Raw genomic sequence first — 17,741 nt, 5'->3', positions numbered from 1 at the left:
TCACCTCCCCAGTGTGACTGACAGATATGCCAAATGTTTCCCAGGCGTGGGGGCCAAAATTGCCCCCTGGTTGCAAACCACTGCTATCTGGAGTTTTGCCCAGGATAACCAGGAAGAGAGGAACTATGGCTGCAGCACAGAGATACTGCAGAGGAGGGCTCAAAATCCCCAAACCTACATACAAGAGGTCCCAGAAACAGTGAAGATGGCCGGCATGCTGAGCAAGACGGGGCTTACCTAGCTCCTGCCAGTCATGGCCAGGAAGTAATTGTGGTCCAGCTTTTGGCAGATTCCAAGGCTTTCAAGAAAAGTCAGAAATCCTATCTTTTAAGTGAAATATTCTGATTGTTAAATGCTGGCCACTAATGTGAATTGTTTAAAAAGACACCATGGGAAAAACGAAGTATGTCTGTGAGCCAAATGTGGGCTGCTGGCTGCTAGTTCTGCAACCTTTCCTATAGACCAAGCTTCCATCCCGGAGGCTTGGGCAGCTCACACCACTCCTGAGCCCGCACGGTGCAGCGGTTTGAATCTTAGGCCCGGTGAACAAGCTCCATGCCAGGCCTCTGAACCAGACAGGCCCTGCCCACATTGGCCACTTCAAGTCCCTTCTGAGGTCCAATGCCAAGAAGTGAAAGGTTCTAAATTCCGAGGGAGAGAGAATATAGGAAGCACCCCAGGACAGAGGTCAGGAAGCCTGAACCCTTGCCCAGCTCTGTACTGATTTGCTGTGGGCCTAAGAAACCACGTTCCCTCTGCAGACTTCAGTTTCTCCCTCTGTTGAATGTTTGTAGGATGATGAAAGAGAATCGAGATTGAATTCCTGCTCTCTATGTCCCTGGGACTTGAACGAGCACTTCCTGTTGGCAGTGCAGAGCCCCAGCTAGCTTGCCCAGTGCCCAGGGGGCATCCTTGTCCTTAGACTGACCTGGGCGGGGAAACACTGGCTCCACCTCCCATCTCTGGCATCCTGCATTTCTGAGTGGGGAGTTCGGGTGGTCCCTGATGGACTCTTCCTCTGTGCGATGAGGTCATTAGGTGCCGGAAGCTGCTTCAGGCATGGAACCCACACCCTGTCACTAGGAGGGCCCACGGCCTTGGCCCCTGCTGGCACTGATGGTGCAGCTCTGGAACGGTTCCCTAGCTAGGAGGTGCCCGGGGCCACGGGATGGCTCAGTGGGCAAGCCTGTACCTGACTGGCTGGAATCCCTAGGACAGTTTCCCAGTGGGCTCTGCAGCTGGGAGGAGCCTTGCTGGAGCTGATAGGAGTAGAGGGCGTCTGGAAGATTGTTCTATCCAAGACCCTAATTTATACATAGGAAAACTGAAGCCATGAAAGGGAAAAGCCTTGGCCAGGCACGGTGGCTCATACCTGTAATCCAGCACTTTGGGAGGCTGAGGCAGGAGAATCACTTGAACCCGGGAGGCGGAGATTGCAGTGATCACACCACTGCACCCCAGCCTGGGCAACAGAGCGAGACTCCGTCCCAAAAAAAAAAAAAGTCTTCCCAGGGCCACCCAGTCAACAGGTCAACAGAACAAGCACCCACATCTCGTGGCTCCCTGTCTAGTTTTCCTTCTAATCTGCCACATTGGGGTCTCCCAGGAGTGGGCAGTGGTGAGATGTAGCAGACAGAAAGGTGGACTGACCCAGGACATTGCCTTTCACTAATTGTGCCTGGAGCAGCCAGGCAGGTCATGTACCTGGGTGAGGTAGCCAGAGGTAAGACGGTAGGGAGCGGAGGGAACCTACCACAGCGGGGGATGAGAGGATACGCTGTCACCATGCGGGATGGAATGGGGGTTTGATAATACCTCCTTCCCACCTCAGCCTCCCGAGTAGCTGAAATTACGGGTGCACGCCACCAGGCCCAGCTAATTTTCATATTTTTTGTAGAGACAGGGTTTCACCATGTTGCCCAGGCTGGTCTCCAACTCCTGGGCTCAAGCAATCCTCCTGCCTTGGCCTCCCAAAGTGCTGGGATTGTAGATGTGAACCACCATGCCCAGCCTAATTTTTTTAAAAAGGCCAGGTGGAAACTACAAATCTGAAGCTTTTGGTGTAAGTTATCCTCATGTTGAAATGTTGGCATCCAGTTTAAAACAATTTTTTTTTACTAGAGTACTAAAAAAAAGAAACCACATTCACAAGCCAGATGTGGCTCCAAGGGCCACCAGAATGCAAGTCCTGCTTCCCTCTTTTACCCTCGGTTTACTCCGTTTTAAAATGGGTATAAGAACAATGCCCTTCTCTCATAGGGCAAGTGGGGGATGAAACGAGCCAATGCCAGTCATACTGACTGGCCCACAGTAAATGGTAGCTATTGTTCTTTACTAAGACCCGAGACACTTGGCAAGATGGGGAGGGGCTGGAGTGATGGAAGGAGCTTGTTAAGGTTGGCACAGGCAACTGGGAGGCCTTGAGCGAGACTTGAGGATATTTAGGAGTGTGTGCTTGCGGTGTGCCTGGCACTGTGGGCACAGAGCAAGTTTAAACCCCTACCCATGCCTTGTGTTTCAGGGGGAATTGGGATTAGGCCCACCCAACGGTTCTTGGGGCTGTACTTTACTCCAGGATTCCCTGAGTACCCCTCCAGTGGGCCCCCGATCTGGGAGAAACATTCCACTCCCAAAGGTCAAGTCTTTAAAAACAAAAAGAAGGCAGCGCCTTTCACATTTATCCAAACACATTTTTGCTTGTTTGTTTAATGAGAAACTTCAGGGGGAAGATGCCAGTCCTTCCTACGTATCTGTTCAACAAATCTGCCTCCCGAAACCCGTTCCAAAGATATTTAAATAACAATCCTGGGAAAAGAAGAATTTAGAACAAATTCTAATTAGTCCCATTGGGACTAGGGGCCATTACAGATTTCTGCCCTGAGAACCCAGAGACCAGGGGCTAAGGTGACTTTCTGATGTCCAGAGTACAGGACTCTCTGCCTTACTATCTGGGCTTGGCCCATGCTGGGGTCACTGAGGGCAAGGTAAGGCCCGTTCCCAACCTTGCTGGGCGTCCTTATAGCCACCAAAGTCCCTCATCTGCCTGTGTAGTGGTGATGGGGGACCTGTGTGCTCTAACTTGAGTTGGAGAAGCCAGGAGTTGCTCTGGCTGACGTGCCTGAGTTCTGGTGGGCGGGTAGACAGGCAGGCAAAGCCCATAATTATGGGGAAAGCAGCCGCAGGCGTGTGCGGACAGGCCTCCTGGAGCCCAGGCAAGTGGCCTCCTGACAAGGGAGGGCCTCTGCATTTGGACTCTGGGTGCAGAAAACCGTCAGGACAGAGGAGGGGATGTTATGTAATCCCGACGCCACCGCCACTGAAAATGCGACCTTGCCACGCTCCACTGCCTCCTCCCCACTCAGAGGGCATGAAGACCTAGCAGGCCTTCTGGGCAGGGCAGTGGCCCTCAGCTGTCACAGCAACCGGGTCACCTGGAGGGCTGTGGAAACAGATTGTTAGGCCTCGCCTCCTGGGTTTCTAATTCAGGAGGTCTGGGGTAGGGCCAAGAATTTGCATTTCTCTTCCATGCTCAGGAGGGATGCTGCTGCAGCTGATCAGGGACCACACTTTGAGAACCGCTGCTCTAGGGCTTACCTGAGTTAGTCCCCCTGGCCTTGATTTGCTATAACCCCCCTGGGCAAGTGTCTGCCTCTCTGGGCTTTACGTTACTCACCCACCAACAGAGAAAAGCCAGCTTTGTCTTTGAACATCTAAACCGCCCTCGGTGTTGGGATGCCTAATTACTATTTGCAGGTAGCACAGAGATCTTCCCATGAAAGGCCCAGGCACGACTACACAGGGGTTCTTACTCTATTGTTCCAACTTCCTTGCAGCCATTGTGGGAGATGAGTTTCTCTAGGAGAGATGGGCACTTTAAGCCTTAAAGGGATAGGCCAGGCCAGCATCCTTGGACCTCATCGCTGACCCAGCAAGAATCTGGAAGCAGTTCCCTAGCCTGCTCTTTGGGATCATTTTGTTGCCTTCGAGAATGGGTGGCAGGGGCTCCGTCACAGTTCCATTGATAATGGCATAATGGTTAAGAGAACAGGTTCTGGAGCCAGAACTTTCTAAGTTTGAATCCTAGCTCCACCTTATACTAGCTGTGTGACCTGGAGCAACCTGCTTAACCTCTCTGAACCTTGGATCCCTCATTGATAAAATGAGGATAGGAATAGCACTTACATAGTAATTGTACTTACATACTATTTTTGGGGATGAAAATGAGCTAATATGTGTAAAATGCTCTGTCTGCTATTAATAGATGAGCTAATATGTGTAAAATGCTCTATCTACTATGAATAGCTCTTAACAATAATGATTATGTATCTGTGCATTGATTAATTAAATGATAGCTTTTAAGTAAGGAGTCTCTAGCAGAGTGCCTGGCATACAGGTGGCAATGCTCAGTAAACAGTAACTGTTATTCTTTTCTTGGGCCCCTCGCTGGCCCCTGGCCCTCTGTGTCTCTCAAATCACACAAAGGAAATGGAGACACAGGGTCTGAAAATTGTGGTGGACGTAGTATCACGATTCCCAGAGCCAAGGGTCCCGGTTGCGGAAGAAATTCCGCTAGTAGCCACCGGGGGCAGCAGAGGACACATCCTGCCCAGCAGCACTGCTGAGGGTTCCCTGAGTCCCCCTTCTTTATGAAGAATGAGGAGGTGATTTTCCCCCCTGCCTACAGGCATGAATTCTCCAAAACCCCTGATGTGGAAGGCAGTTCCGCAGAGAACCCCCTCAATTCTGAGAGTTAGACTCCCAACGCTGCCTTTTCCAGCCACATCACCTTGGATAAGTCCTTTTGTCGCCCTAAACCTCTGTTTTCTCATCTGGAACCTGGGGATAGGGTGGCTTGGCGGGTTGAATGAGCTGGAAAGCACAGTCCCTGGACTGATGTCAGTGCGCGGTAAACAACACCTATTGCCAACGCAGCATCATGGCTATGAGTATGGACCCTGCAGCCAGACTACATGGGCTTTAGTCCTGCTTCCGTCACTTACTGGCTGTGTGACTCTGGATAAGTGACTTGACCTCTCTGTGTCCATTTCCTTATCTGTAAAGTGGGGATGATAATAATAGTACACTTACCTCTCTGGGTTGTGGGGAGGATTAAATTAATATGTAAAATTCTTAGAACACTGCCTGGCACATAGTAAGTACTATGTAAATGTTTGTCATTGTTATTATTTGTAGCATTTTCACTGTTGTTCTTTTTTTTTTTTTTTTTTTTCCCGCGTCTCGCTTTGTCATCCAGGCTGAAATGCGGTGGCATGATCTGGGCGCACTGCAGCCTCACCTCCACCTCCCAGGTTCAAGCGATTCTCCTACCTCAGCCTCCTGAGTAGCTGGGATTACAGGTGTGCGCCACCACACCAAACTCGTTTTTGTATTTTTAGTAGAGACCAGGTTTCACCATGTTGGCCAGGCTGATCTTGAACTCCTGACCTCAGGTGATCTGCCCGCCTTGGCCTCCCAAACTGCTGGGATTACAAGCGTGAGCCACCACACCCAGTCTATTCTTTTTATTCTGAATAAGCTACAACATTTTAACTTTCCGCAGCAACTTTCCTACTTGAAGTGAACTCTTCAAAAAGGGGCTTAGAAAAGGCGAGATGTGACCCCCAGCTAAGGCAGGACTTTATTCTTTTGTTACAATTAAGAATCTAACTTGGAGCCCATTGTAGTGGCTCATGCCTATAATTCTAGTGCTTTGGGAGGCTAAAGTAGGAGGACCACTTGAGGCCAGAAGTTTGAGGCAGCCTGGACAACAGAGTGAGACCCTATCTCTACAAAAAAAAAAAAAAAAAAAACTTAAAAATTAGCTGGGCATGGTGGTGGCATACCTGCAGTCCTAGGTACTCGGGAGACTGAGGCGGAAGGATTGCTTGAGCCCAGGAGTTTGAGGCTGCATTGAGTCATCATCATACCACTGCATTCTAGGCTGGGTGACAGAGCAAGACCTTGTCTCAAAAAAATAGTAATAATTAATTTGGGACTCTTCACAGTCCAACAGGCAGGGCATGAAGGCAGCCCCACCTGACACCTGGAACTCTGTGAAATTGCTTTAATGGCCTGTTCTGCCCAAGGACTGGGCTAAGCTCTGCCTCTAGGAGAAGGCCTTTGCAAGGCCCTAGAAGAGATCAGGATCTCTGCCAGGTCATTTGGGGACCTGGGAAAGCCATCAAAGGGTATCAGTGAGCCCATGACAGGCCCACAGAAGTCTCCAGCCTCGCCAGAACAGATGGCAGGATGGACCCAGAGTAAAATCCTCATCCCCGCCAAGGGCATAGGTCTAAATAGGTTTGGGGGAAAATCCGGCTCTAATCCTTCCTGATGCACCTGGGTCCTAGAGTCCTGCTGGGATGGCCGAGGGAAGAAGAGGAGATCAGCACCATCTCTGCTGGTGGCCTCGGCAACAAAGGCGGCCCAGGGGCTGCCAAAGGGCTTCCAAGTCACTTTGGAGCCCCAGGAGTGGACTGAGATGGCAGTCTCCATAGAGATAGCAGGGAGCGTGTCCCACTCAGAAGCCATGGGCGTGTCACTCCGGCCTCCTCTGGGAATGTTTCACTAGCCCAATTTTTGAGGATTTACCCTATGCCCAGGCCCGGTGCAGAGCTTTATACGTGTGCCTCATCTCCTGAAGGCCCTTGCCACAACCCAACGAGTAGTGACCACAATCATTTTCATTTTATGGATAGAGAACCTGAGGATTCCAGGGATGAAATCATCTGTCACAATCACACGCTAGTGATTTGAGTCCTGGCCTCTCCGCTTCTAGAGACTGTGTCCCCAACCCCCTGGGTGGGCAGCTTCCAAGATGACCCCAATGATCCTGCCTCCTGGTAGCCATCTCAGTTTGTCGTCTCTCCTAGATTGTGGGTGAGATCTAAATGTCTTCCTTCCTTCCTTCCTTCCTTTCTTTTTTTTTTTTTTTTTTTTTTGAGACGAATTCTCACTCTGTCACCCAGGCTGGAGTGCAGTGGTGCAATCTCAGCTCACAGCAACCTCTGCCTCCGGGGTTCAAGCAATTCTACTGCCTCAGCCTCCCGAGTAGCTGGCATTACAGGCATGCGTCACCATGCCCAGCTAATTTTTGTATTTTTAGTAGAGACGGGGTTTCACCACGTTGGCCAGGATGGTCTCAATCTCTTGACCTTGTGATCTGCCTGCCTCGGCCTCCCAAAGTGCTGGGATTAAAGGCGTGAGCCACCATGCCTGGCCAAGATCTAGATGTACTTCTAATGAACAGAATAGGGAGAAGAGGATGGGCTGTCTTGTCTGAGATTACGCTGCAAAGAGACTGTGGCTTCCATCTTTTCTTGCACACCTTCTCTTGCTCTTTCTTGGAGGCCTCTGTGGGAAACAAGCTGCCATTCTGTGAGGAGATCTCACAGCCAATGAGGAACTGAGGTTCTCAGTTCAATATCCTGGGAGGAATGGGGCCGGCGTGGTGGCTCACCCCTGTAACCCCAGCACTTTGGGAGGCTGAGACAGGTGGATCACCTGAGGTTAGGAGTTCAAGACCAGCCAGACCAATATGGTGAAACCCCGTCTGTACTAAAAATACAAAAATTAGCCGGGTGTGCTAGTGTGAGCCTGTAGTCCCAGCTACTCTGGAGGCTGAGACAGGAGAATTGCTTGAATTTGGGCAGCAGAGGTTGCAGTGAGCCAAGATTGCGCCACTGCACTCCAGCCTGGACGACAGAGCAATACTCCATCTCAAAAACAAAAAAAACAAAAAAAAAAAAAAAAAAAATCCTGGGAGTAACTGCGTCTTGCCACTAGCCTTGTAAGTGAGTTTGGTTTGGAAGTAGATTCCACCTAGGTTAAGTCTCGAGTTGGCAGCAGCTCCACCTGACACCTTGATTGCAGCCTGTAAGAGACCCTGAACCAGAAGACCCAGCTAAGCCACACCTGGATTCCTGACCCATAGAAACTATGAGATAAATCCCTATTGCTTAAAACCACTGAGTTTGGAGGTGATTTGTTATGCAGCAATAGGTATATACTTCCCATCACTACCAGCGATACACACGCAAAACATACCCACATAACCACCATGAGAAAGGATAAAAAAGAGCATGTCGACCGTAGTGGGCAGAGCTAGAAAAACCCTCCTCACACCTGCTAAGCCAGCCCTTTGAACCTCCAGAACACTTAGATGCAGAGACTGCAACCTCAGCCTCCCAGGTTCAAACGATTCCTCTGCCTCAGTCTCCCGAGTAGCTGGGATGACAGGCGCATTCCACCACACCTGGCTCACTTTTGTATTTTTAGGAGAGACAGGGTTTCACCATGTTGGCCAGGCTGGTCTCGAATGCCTGACCTCAGGCGATCCACCTGCCTCGGCCTCCCAAAGTGCTGGGATTACAGGCGTGAGCCACCACCCCCAGCCCAAGGCACTTTTTCATGGTCACACACAGCAAGGGGCCCTGACATTGTGGCTGAGGTCTTCATACCCCCTGGAAAGTTTCGCCAGGAGTTACAAAACTATGGGGTGTTACAAAACTCTGCATCTTCCTGGGAATCAAGAGTTACTGCTTTGTCTTAGCTAGAGGTATTTGGAGATAGTAACAAGTTGGCTGGAAGATCTCAGTAAAACATCTTCTACAAATAGAAACATAACAACATTTGGGTCAATGATGGATCGATCGCATATCTGATGGTGGTCCCATAAGATTATACTGTGTTTTTACTGTACTTTTTCTGTTGAGATATGTTTAGATATATAAAAACTTACCATCGTGTTACAACTATCTACAGTATTCAGTACAGTGACATGCTGTGCAGGAGCAATAGGCTATACCACATAGCCTAGGTGTGTAGTAGCTATCCTGTGTAGGTTTGGCTAAGTACCGTCTAGGATGTTTGCACAATGACAAAATTGCCTACCAATGCATTTCCCAGAACGACATTCTGCCTTTGTCCCTGTCCCTGTCATTAAGTGATGCATGACTATTTTAAAATCATAGCCAAAGGCGGGGGATGGGAAAGATTTCAGTGGGCTCAAATATTCAACTTTAAGCAGACAGCAAACATAATAGGATCTCTTAATATCATGTTTCTGGGGTTTGTTCCTTAAGCCAAATTTATCTTGTAGTCTTCTCCAGTGAGCTAAAGGATGTTCCCCTGGGAATGAAGGGACACTGCGAATGGGACCTGAACCGACACCTATGTCTGCAGCCTCTCTTCTGATTTTTTGGGTGGCGCCCTATCCAGCCTGAGGTCAGGGTCATGGGGACCCTGTCCGGCCTCAGAGCCCAGAACCAAAGCAGCCTCCCCACACCCTGTCTGGACTGCCCCTTTCCCCTCGGAAGTCATACTGTGCCTCTGCTCTTTAAAATGAGTTGCCGGGAGGACTGGATGAGGACAGCTCCTGCTGTCTTTCCTGACCCCCCAAATCCTCCCTTCCTGCTGCCCCACAGAGGCCGGACACAGTGTGCCCTGGAGCAGGACAGAGTGAGCCAAGTTGTATCCAGCCTCAATTCCCAGCATCCCCCAGGGGGCCTGGGAAGGTCTCCTGGGAGTAGAACTGGCTACTTAATTGGTAGGTCCCAGTGTTCAAAAATAAGAATTTCAAGGCAACAACAGAGCATTCACCCAAGCTCCGGGCCCTTCTGAGCGTGGGGCCCGGTGCGACCACATGGGTCACATGCCCAGAAGCTGGCTCTGCATAGGGGTCTCCTCTAAACCCCCCTGAAGTTGTCATTTGTGTAGGACCTGCCCAAGCCACTCAGGGCAGAAAATGGGTTGGTTAGTCCTTGGCTCCAGGGTCTCCTGGTGCAGAACTGAGCAGAAACATCTCCTGGGCCCAGGGCATCCTCATAAATGTACCTCAAGTTGTGTTTAATGTACCTCCCCACCCAAGACAGACGGGTTTCTGATAGACTCCTGACTGCCACTGTGGCCACAGACTTGCCAGCTAGCAGAGTTGAGAGCAGGGAGAGTGAGGGGCTACAGCTGAGTAAGGGAGGCATGGGCAGCCTGGGAACCTCCAGAAAACTGGGGAAGGTGGATCCCACTGCCATCTGCAGGCCTGGGTCTGAGCGTGCAACACACACACACACACATTCACACAGAGCCACGACCAAACTGCACTGAGTAAAAGGTGCAGAGGGAATTCCCCAGGGCTGTGGCCTTGAGAAGCAGCTTGGATGATTGAAAAGTAACTAGGACGTATGTGCACTTCGGGAGGTTGCAGAGGAGACAAGTGATGGTAGCAGTGAAATGGGCCCTGGTGGCCAATGGGCTACATAAAGACTTTTCGATACATTTACTTTCTTCTTCTTCCTCCATCTCCTCTTTCTTCCTTTCCTTCTTCTTAACTTTTAAAGAGTTGCTAATATTTCAAATTTAGATTTCACATAAAAATCCATATTCCTAGTAGCTCTAAACAAACAAAAAAAGGAGAACATCTGATAACACTAAGCCTACATTCCTGCCTGACAGCAATCAACAGCCTCCCCTGCAGGGGCCGGTGGCCTCATTTGCCACAGTCCTCACCATCCTGATGTCTCTCTGACTGACACCAAATCCAAGTGACGGGAGCTACATACTCATACTTGTGCTGGGTTTTGTTTGTTGGGTTGTTGTTGTTTGTTTGTTCTTTAAGACAGGGTCTCACTCTGTCGCCTAGCCTGGAGTGTGGTGGCACAATCTCGGCTATCTGCAGCCTCCCCCTCCCAGGTTCAAGTGATTCTCCTGCCTCAGCCTTCCAAGTAGCTGGGATTACAGGCGCACACCACCACTCACGGCTGATTTTTGTATTTTTAGTAGAGACAGGTTTTCACCATATTGGCCAGGCTGGTCTTGAACTCTTGACCTCAAGTCATCCACCCTCCTCGGCCTCCCAAAGTGCTGGAATTCCAGGTGTGAGCCACTGCGCCCGGGCAAGTGCTGTTTTTCTCTTGTCATGGAGTTAAGATGAAAGCACATGTCTCTATCAAAAGTATAGTTCATGTACTTCAAGAAATATGTGAAAGACTATGTTTCTTTGTGGAAGTGAAAAGTCTTCCTAAGTGTTTAATATGCCAAGAGTGTTTAAGTCAAAATAATACAACGTAAATGCCCTTATTTTTTGAAATACACCACACAGCCCATGCTCAACCCAGCTCACTCATTTATGTTGCCAGCCAGGTCCCTGAAGGTAACTCAGACAGTCCTGGACCAGTTTCTCCAGGATGCAGGGGCTGGCAAGGACATTCCTAGCTTCTCTGCTCTCGGGGGCTCAGAGCAATCATTCTTTTGTTCTGCTTAGTTATCTTAGTAAAGGAGAGGAATTAGGGGATTCCCAGCATCTCTGGTCACTTGGTGTGGTGTCAGTTTCTTTCCTCCTGGAAAGGTGGTGTGGGTACTTTTCTTCCACAGCTGGGAGCACCCAGCACTTCGCATGCCACTCTGCCCTCCACTGGGCAATCAAGAGTGCACTTTGGGAGGCCAAGGCGGGCAGATCACAAGGTCAGGAGTTCGAGACCAGCCTGACCAACATGGTGAAACCCCATCTCTACTAAAAATACAAAAATTAGCCGGGCATGGTGGCGGGCACCTGTAATCCCAGCTACTTGGGAGGCTGAGGCAGGAGAATCGCTTGAACCCAGGAGGTGGAAGTTGCAGTGAGCCAAGATCACACCACTGCACTCCAGCCTGGGTAACAGAGCAAGACTCTGTCTCCGAAAAACAAACAAACAAACAAACAAAAACAAAAAAAAACCCAGTGCCAGCTAGAGAGGGCAGGGGTTCTAAGGCAGCCTCCGCAGCTGGGCCAGTTTCAGTCATTGGGAAGGTGAGGATGCGGGGGCAGGGAGAAGCTGGGAAGGCCATGATAATTGGTGGCCAGGCCACTGTGGTTGCTGAGAGCCAGAGCTTCTAACCCACGGGTAGAAAACTGCTCCTAAAAGGTTCTGTAGACTTAGGGGAAAGTAACTTGGTTCTCACAGCTTGTTGGAGAGCCATAGGCCAGTGACCTAGAAATTCGCACATCTCAGGCCTGGGCCGTGGGAGCCTCAGGTTACAGAGCCAGGCCTGGGCAGGGTAGGGATGCCAGCATGCTGACTACAAGGGGTGGCTGGGGGCTCCATGAGTGTGTGACTGACTGCTCACCTGGCTGTGTAGCCTCAGCTCCCGCGTGTCTACAACAGGGGGAACCTGGACCTGCCTCCTGGGGCTGTAAGGAGATAATTAGTCTTTCTGAAGAGCATCATAATCCCCAGATCAAAGGGGGCTCAGAGCTGCACTCACTTCACAGGAGCACTGCCAGCCTGAACACCCGCTCCAGCGGGGGGGGTTCTGTTGTGCAGACCCTCCAAGGTGCCACTTCCTACAGGGTTTCCCTGGCCTTGTCACCGTTCCCCCACCCACTCCCAGGGTCCAGGCTCTGGCCTCCCCTGCCAATGGCTGCCATCGTTGGAGAGTTCATAGGCAACACTGATAATGGACAGCGGGGAATTACTAATGCCTAACTCATAGATGGGGAAACTGAGGCTGGGGAAGTGAGGTGAAGTCACAGGGCCTCCCACCAGATCTCAGCCCCCTCGCGATCTCCTCCACCAGAGACACTCAGCATTCCCCTCACTTAGAGGATGGCCGGTCACACGCAAAGATAAGCGAAGGAAAGGTCCCTGGGCTGTTCCCCTCCCCGTCCACTCTTTCTGACCTCTCCCGGCCGGCTGTGAGGACCTCGGCTCTCAGCAAGGCTGTCACAGGGTGTCAGGAGAGGAGAGAGACACAGCAAAGTGGGGTGCCAGGAAGATGCCAGAGGCTTTCAAAGACCGGGGCTCGAGTCCCCCCGGTGACGTCGGTCATCGTTCTGACCCTCCGTGTCCCCGGGAATGACCGCGTCGGGGATGCACCGAGTGGCCGGGGCCAGGCGCACAATGGGACGACGCGGCGGCGCTCCCGGGGCACTGGGGCCAGTCTGGGCGCCGCGGAGGGGCGGGGGAGGGGGCGGGGACGGGGGCGGGGCGAGCCTCGGCCGTCGCCAGCCCGGAAGGAGCGGGAGGAGGAGCCGCGGGACTGGGAGTCGTTCCCACGTGAGAGGCTCCGCGGCCGAATTCCTCGCGTGCGGCAGCCGCGGACGCCCGGCGTCCGGCCGGACGGAGAGCCCTGGTCCGGCGTGCGCAGGCGGCCGGGCAGGAGGCGGGGGCGGCGCTCGGCTGCGCCCCGATGTGGCGGCGACCCCAGGGACTGTGAGCCCGGCGCGCGCCGTCGGAGCCCCTCGCGCCGCCGCGGGCAGCGCCCCCCGGGCACCCGGCATGCGGGCGGCCGACTCGGGCTCGTGGGAGCGCGTCCGCCAGCTCGCCGCGCAGGGCGAGCCGGCGCCTTCCTGCGGGGCAGGGGCCGGGCCCGCGCGGCCCCCGCGACTCGCAGCCTGCGAGCAGTGCGTGGACGCGGCGGGGCCCGGCGATCGGCCCCGCGCCGGGGCTCCCCGGGTCCGAGCGGATGGCGACTGCATCCAGTCGGGTAGGTGCGCGCGGGGCGGGGCGGGGCGGGCGGGCGGCGCGGACACAGGCCCGGGAGCCGCCGGGGCCGGGCGCGCGAGGGCGCTCGGAGCCGGGATCGGGAAGTCGCTGGTGGCAAAGTTCTCGCAGCGCGCGGAGCCCCGAGCCCCGGGCGGGTGCAGGGGAAGGCGCGCGGGACGCGGAATGAGTTCCTTGGCGTGGGGACCGAGGCTCGGGGCTGCACCGGGGGACCAGGGCCGTGCTTCCCGGAGCCCGGCGATCCCGCGGCGCCTGGAGACCCAGCTCCAGGCTGGACCCCGCGTCTGTTAGGGGAAGCGTGGGAAAGGGGCCAGCCCTGCACGAAGTTGGTTCGGCCCCCTGGGACTGCACCTGTGAGCCATCTGGCGGCCCCCGCGGAGTGCCGAGGGGAACCCCCTTCACCGCCGCCCCTCCGAGGTGAAATTGATGCCTCGTATTTGCTAGGAGCGGAGAGGTTGCTGCCTTTCTCATACACTTGAACTCCGAGTAATGCAGAAAGAGAAATTGCAGAGGTGGAGACACAAATGCAGTGATCTAATTGCGTATCGTTGGCTAATCCGCCCCAAGTGGAGAACAGCGTTTTACTGTTAAAGTGTTCCCAGTGGGTGTGCCCGTTCCATCCCACTCAGGCCTGTGCTGTCTCCCTTCCCCCTCCCCCTTCCCCCCAGGTTAGGTCATGGGGATGGGAGACAGGAACCCCTGCGTCCTCTTGACTGGAGTAGGAAGAAACCTTAGAAGACGAAGGGTTTTTCTGAGAAGGGGCTGCCATCATCAGGTCCAAGTTCTGAATACTTTTTCCGGGAAAAACGGGAGGGGGAGGCACAACATAATTATTCCTTATTCATCGAACACCTATTGTGTTATAGTAATTCACATGCAACATATCCTTAAAATCTTATCACAACCCTGGGAGTGAGGCTGTGTTATCTACATGCAGATAAGACCAGAAAAGACCGGAGGTTAAGCGGCTTGCCCAAGTTCCCAGAGTCCTAAACCATGGTGTTGGAATTTTCAATGTTGTCCGTGGAAATCCAAAGTCTTAGCACTGTAGTACCTCTCCCAGGCAGCAAGCTCTCTTGCTGGGGAGCACACGGGCTTATTTCCCTAATAATCATCTCTTTCCTGTAAGAAGAAAGCCAACCACAAGGCCCCCTATTCCTGTTTTTGCCTATGTTAGCCTCCCCAGGAGATGGAATGCCGCCTCTGGGTGTCAGGGCAAAGTCTTCTCTCCTGTGTTGGAGTTTGCCTTTTCCCACCTTCTCCTCAGTTACACATAGCAGAGTCCAAGATGGGTTGATGTAAAAAAACAGCATCGATGCGAAGAGGAAGCAGATGGGAAACTTTGGCCAAGTTGCTTCATCTTTTTGAGACTCAATTTACCCATCTGCACAGTGGAAATAACAGTACCAACGAAAGATTTGTCATTCCAAAGATGGTGTCTGTAAAACACCTTGCCTCATTCACCATAAATGCTTAATGCATGTTAGTCCTCAGCTCCTTCTGACATTACATGCTTGCTAGATGACCTGTCAGTGCTCCCACTGACTCAGTTTCCCATCAGATTGTGGCGCTCTCTGCTCCATCTCCACCTTCATGAACTAAGTCAAGATGACTTTTGTCTTGTCTGTAAAATACTTAAGTGATCTGAGGCTGAGTGTTGTGTCAGTGGAAGTTGTTTTCAAGTAAACAGGTATAGGAGATGGCTAGGTGGAGATAGGGCTTTTTACTTTGTGTCTATATAGACTCCATTTGTGTGTTCATAATAATATCCTAATGACACTGTGTAGCCCAGGAATGCCCGTTTCCTAGGTCTAGGGGTGGTTGTTATTCCTGCAGCCCTTATAATATGTCCGTTTTAAAAGACAGCACATTGGAAATCTCTTTTCCCAGTTTACAGATGACATCACTGCCATGAAGCAAGATCAGACCAGCAGCTAAACCAGAAAGTTTGGAGTTTTCTCTAACCTACTACCCTTCACCCTTTCTGGTCTCTGGTTCTTAAAGACCAAATCGAGTTTCTGAGAACTTCCATGATGGCCAGGCATTGAGGACAGCCTGCCATGGAAATGGTTTCTGAAACCATTGGCTGTTACAAGGGACTTTCCTCTAGGAGGGCAATGAGAACTCTGGCTCAAAGCTGCAAGCTGAACTTGTTGCTGAAATAAACATTTCAGCCAGGCTGTGAGGTGGCTATTCCTCGAATCTTAGCACTTGGTCCCAAGTCGAATGTGGTGCTCAGTTTAAGGAGCTGAAAGAGGTGCCCTGTTGGATGGGAGAGTCTGTGAACTGGCACTTTCAGAGATGTGGGGAAGGGAAAAGATAGAGAGGATGCTGGCTGGCTGGGATGGAGGCCCAAACACCTTGAATTACTCAGGGAGAATGTCCTGAGATCAGCAGGTAATGGCCCCGTGATGGTGACAGCTCTGGCCTCCAGGGTGCATGACCCAGGGACTGGAGCAGGAGGTGCAGACGTTGGATGTTTACACAATCCGCACCTGCTTCTGCCTTGATCGTATTTTACTCTGAGATGCTCCACAACTCAGTGTCCCTGTTGGCACCAAGGGAATAACTCCTTCTGAGGGGCAGATCATTCCAGAGCCCCCTCAGAGTGAGCCACGTGCTCCCTGGAGGTTCTTAAGCTGGGAACAGGAATCCGGTTCTTCGATCTTTCATTGTCCATTCATTCGGTCACATTTCTTGAGCATCTGCTCCGGGCCAGGCACTGTTGTAGCTGCCAGGGATATGGCAGCAAAGGAGATGACTGCAGCCCTGGTTTCCATGGAGCTTACATTCTGTGGGAGGAGATTTCCAGTAGACAAATAGGCACAGGATATGTCCAGAGATGGTGTAAGTGCTATGCAGAAAAATAAAGCCGGGGAGGGATTAGAATGATGGGAGCGGACACTGCTTAGTTTTTAGGTAGGGTGGACAGAGGAGCATGTTCCAGGATGAAGTGAGGTGTGTAGGTGCTGAGTTTCTAAGGCAAGAGGGTGTTGCTAATCAGCTAAAGGAACTAAGCCATTTTTTAAAGGTGAAGGGAAATTAGTATCTTTGTAGATGAGGCACTCTACACGTCTGTAACTGAAGCATGTACACTCTAACCCTATTGCTCCATTTGGCATTTCTCTTAACCTGCAGCTCAGAAAGCCACGTGGCCTTATCCTGCCTCTTCATGTCCTCTACTTTTTTAAATTCTGTATTATTTTATTATGATGATCATTTGGGTTCTTATCACTTCTTGCCCCTCCCCTTTACATGAAACCCACGGTTGAGGGGACTGGGGCGCTTGTGTGTCTTTGTCTTTGTGTACTGGCTCCCAGCACTGTACCCTCCCGGAGACCAGTTGTGTCGTGAACTAAACAGGATGCCTTGTCTTCATGAGGCCTCCTAGCAACCCAGTGTGGAAGTGCAGTTGCTAACCCCATCCATAGGTGGGGAAACCAGTCCTTAGAACAGTTCAGTAACTGCCCAAGGCCAGTCAGCCAGTGGGTGTCCCAACCAGGAATTTATCCCAGACTGTAGACCTCAGCAGTATGGAAAGACTTCATGTTGCTCTTAAGAAAGTAGACCCATATTGTTTCTGGTCTTTTTTTCCTTTAAATTTTTATCCTTAAAAAAAAAAAAAAAAAAAAAAGTTTGTCCTCTCCTTGACATTCCTTGTTTTAAGCAACTCAAGCATTTGCTTATCTTTCTGCTGTTAGCAGTTTCAGTGGGAGGTCAGCTCTCCGTGAGCTGTTCTGAAAAGGATTTCTGCTGGTACTGGATGAGATGCAATCTCCACTGCTTGGAATTAAGAATGCTTTTAGGAAGCTGCCCACTAGAACCCATTGGTGGGTTTCGTGTGAGCATACTTCTGCTAGCAGGGCGAGGGCAGGATGGAGGCAATGGAGCGCTTGGTTCTTCTGAACAATCAGGGTGAAAGTCACTGCTGAGATCCATTTCCCTGAGGAGTCTCAACCTGTGGCCCGGCACCCTCCGCCCTCCACCCTGTGTTGTGGTCCAGTGAGATGGATAGAACTTTATCCTTCTGCCAAGGCTGGTGGCACACCATAGTGGGTACAGGGCACACACTGATTTGAATTTGTCAGCTCTGCTCCTTGCTAGCTATATGCCCCTAAGCAAGTTATTTAATGTCCTGAGCCTCAGTTTACCCTTCTGTAAAATGGAAATCGTATTACCCACCTCAGAGTTGTTGGAAATTGGACAGGAATCTGTGTGATTAACATCCTTCCCCCTGTGGAGCCTGATTCTGGGTCCATGCCATAA

The 17,741-nt window shown here is 51.6% G+C and overlaps 1 protein-coding gene across 4 annotated transcripts in view; it reads left to right on the top strand.

The window, feature by feature from the left end:
- Positions 1-17,741, top strand: part of KAZN (kazrin, periplakin interacting protein) — a 517,580-nt gene that overhangs the window by 311,113 nt on the left and 188,726 nt on the right. Inside the window, exon 1 of one of the 4 annotated variants that reach the window (XM_023196159.2) lies at positions 13,022-13,458. The exons of the other annotated variants lie outside the window; for them this stretch is intronic. Within the exon in view, the coding sequence (XP_023051927.1) occupies positions 13,251-13,458 (208 nt within the window). The 5' untranslated portion in view covers positions 13,022-13,250. Of the gene's footprint in view, positions 1-13,021; positions 13,459-17,741 lie in introns of those variants that run through there. 4 annotated transcript variants of the gene reach the window in all.

Source organism: Piliocolobus tephrosceles, chromosome 1 (assembly GCF_002776525.5).
Source record: "Piliocolobus tephrosceles isolate RC106 chromosome 1, ASM277652v3, whole genome shotgun sequence".
Lineage (NCBI taxonomy): Eukaryota > Metazoa > Chordata > Mammalia > Primates > Cercopithecidae > Piliocolobus > Piliocolobus tephrosceles.
Note: the sequence above shows the minus strand (reverse complement) of the source record. Positions and strands in the feature narration are given on the sequence as shown.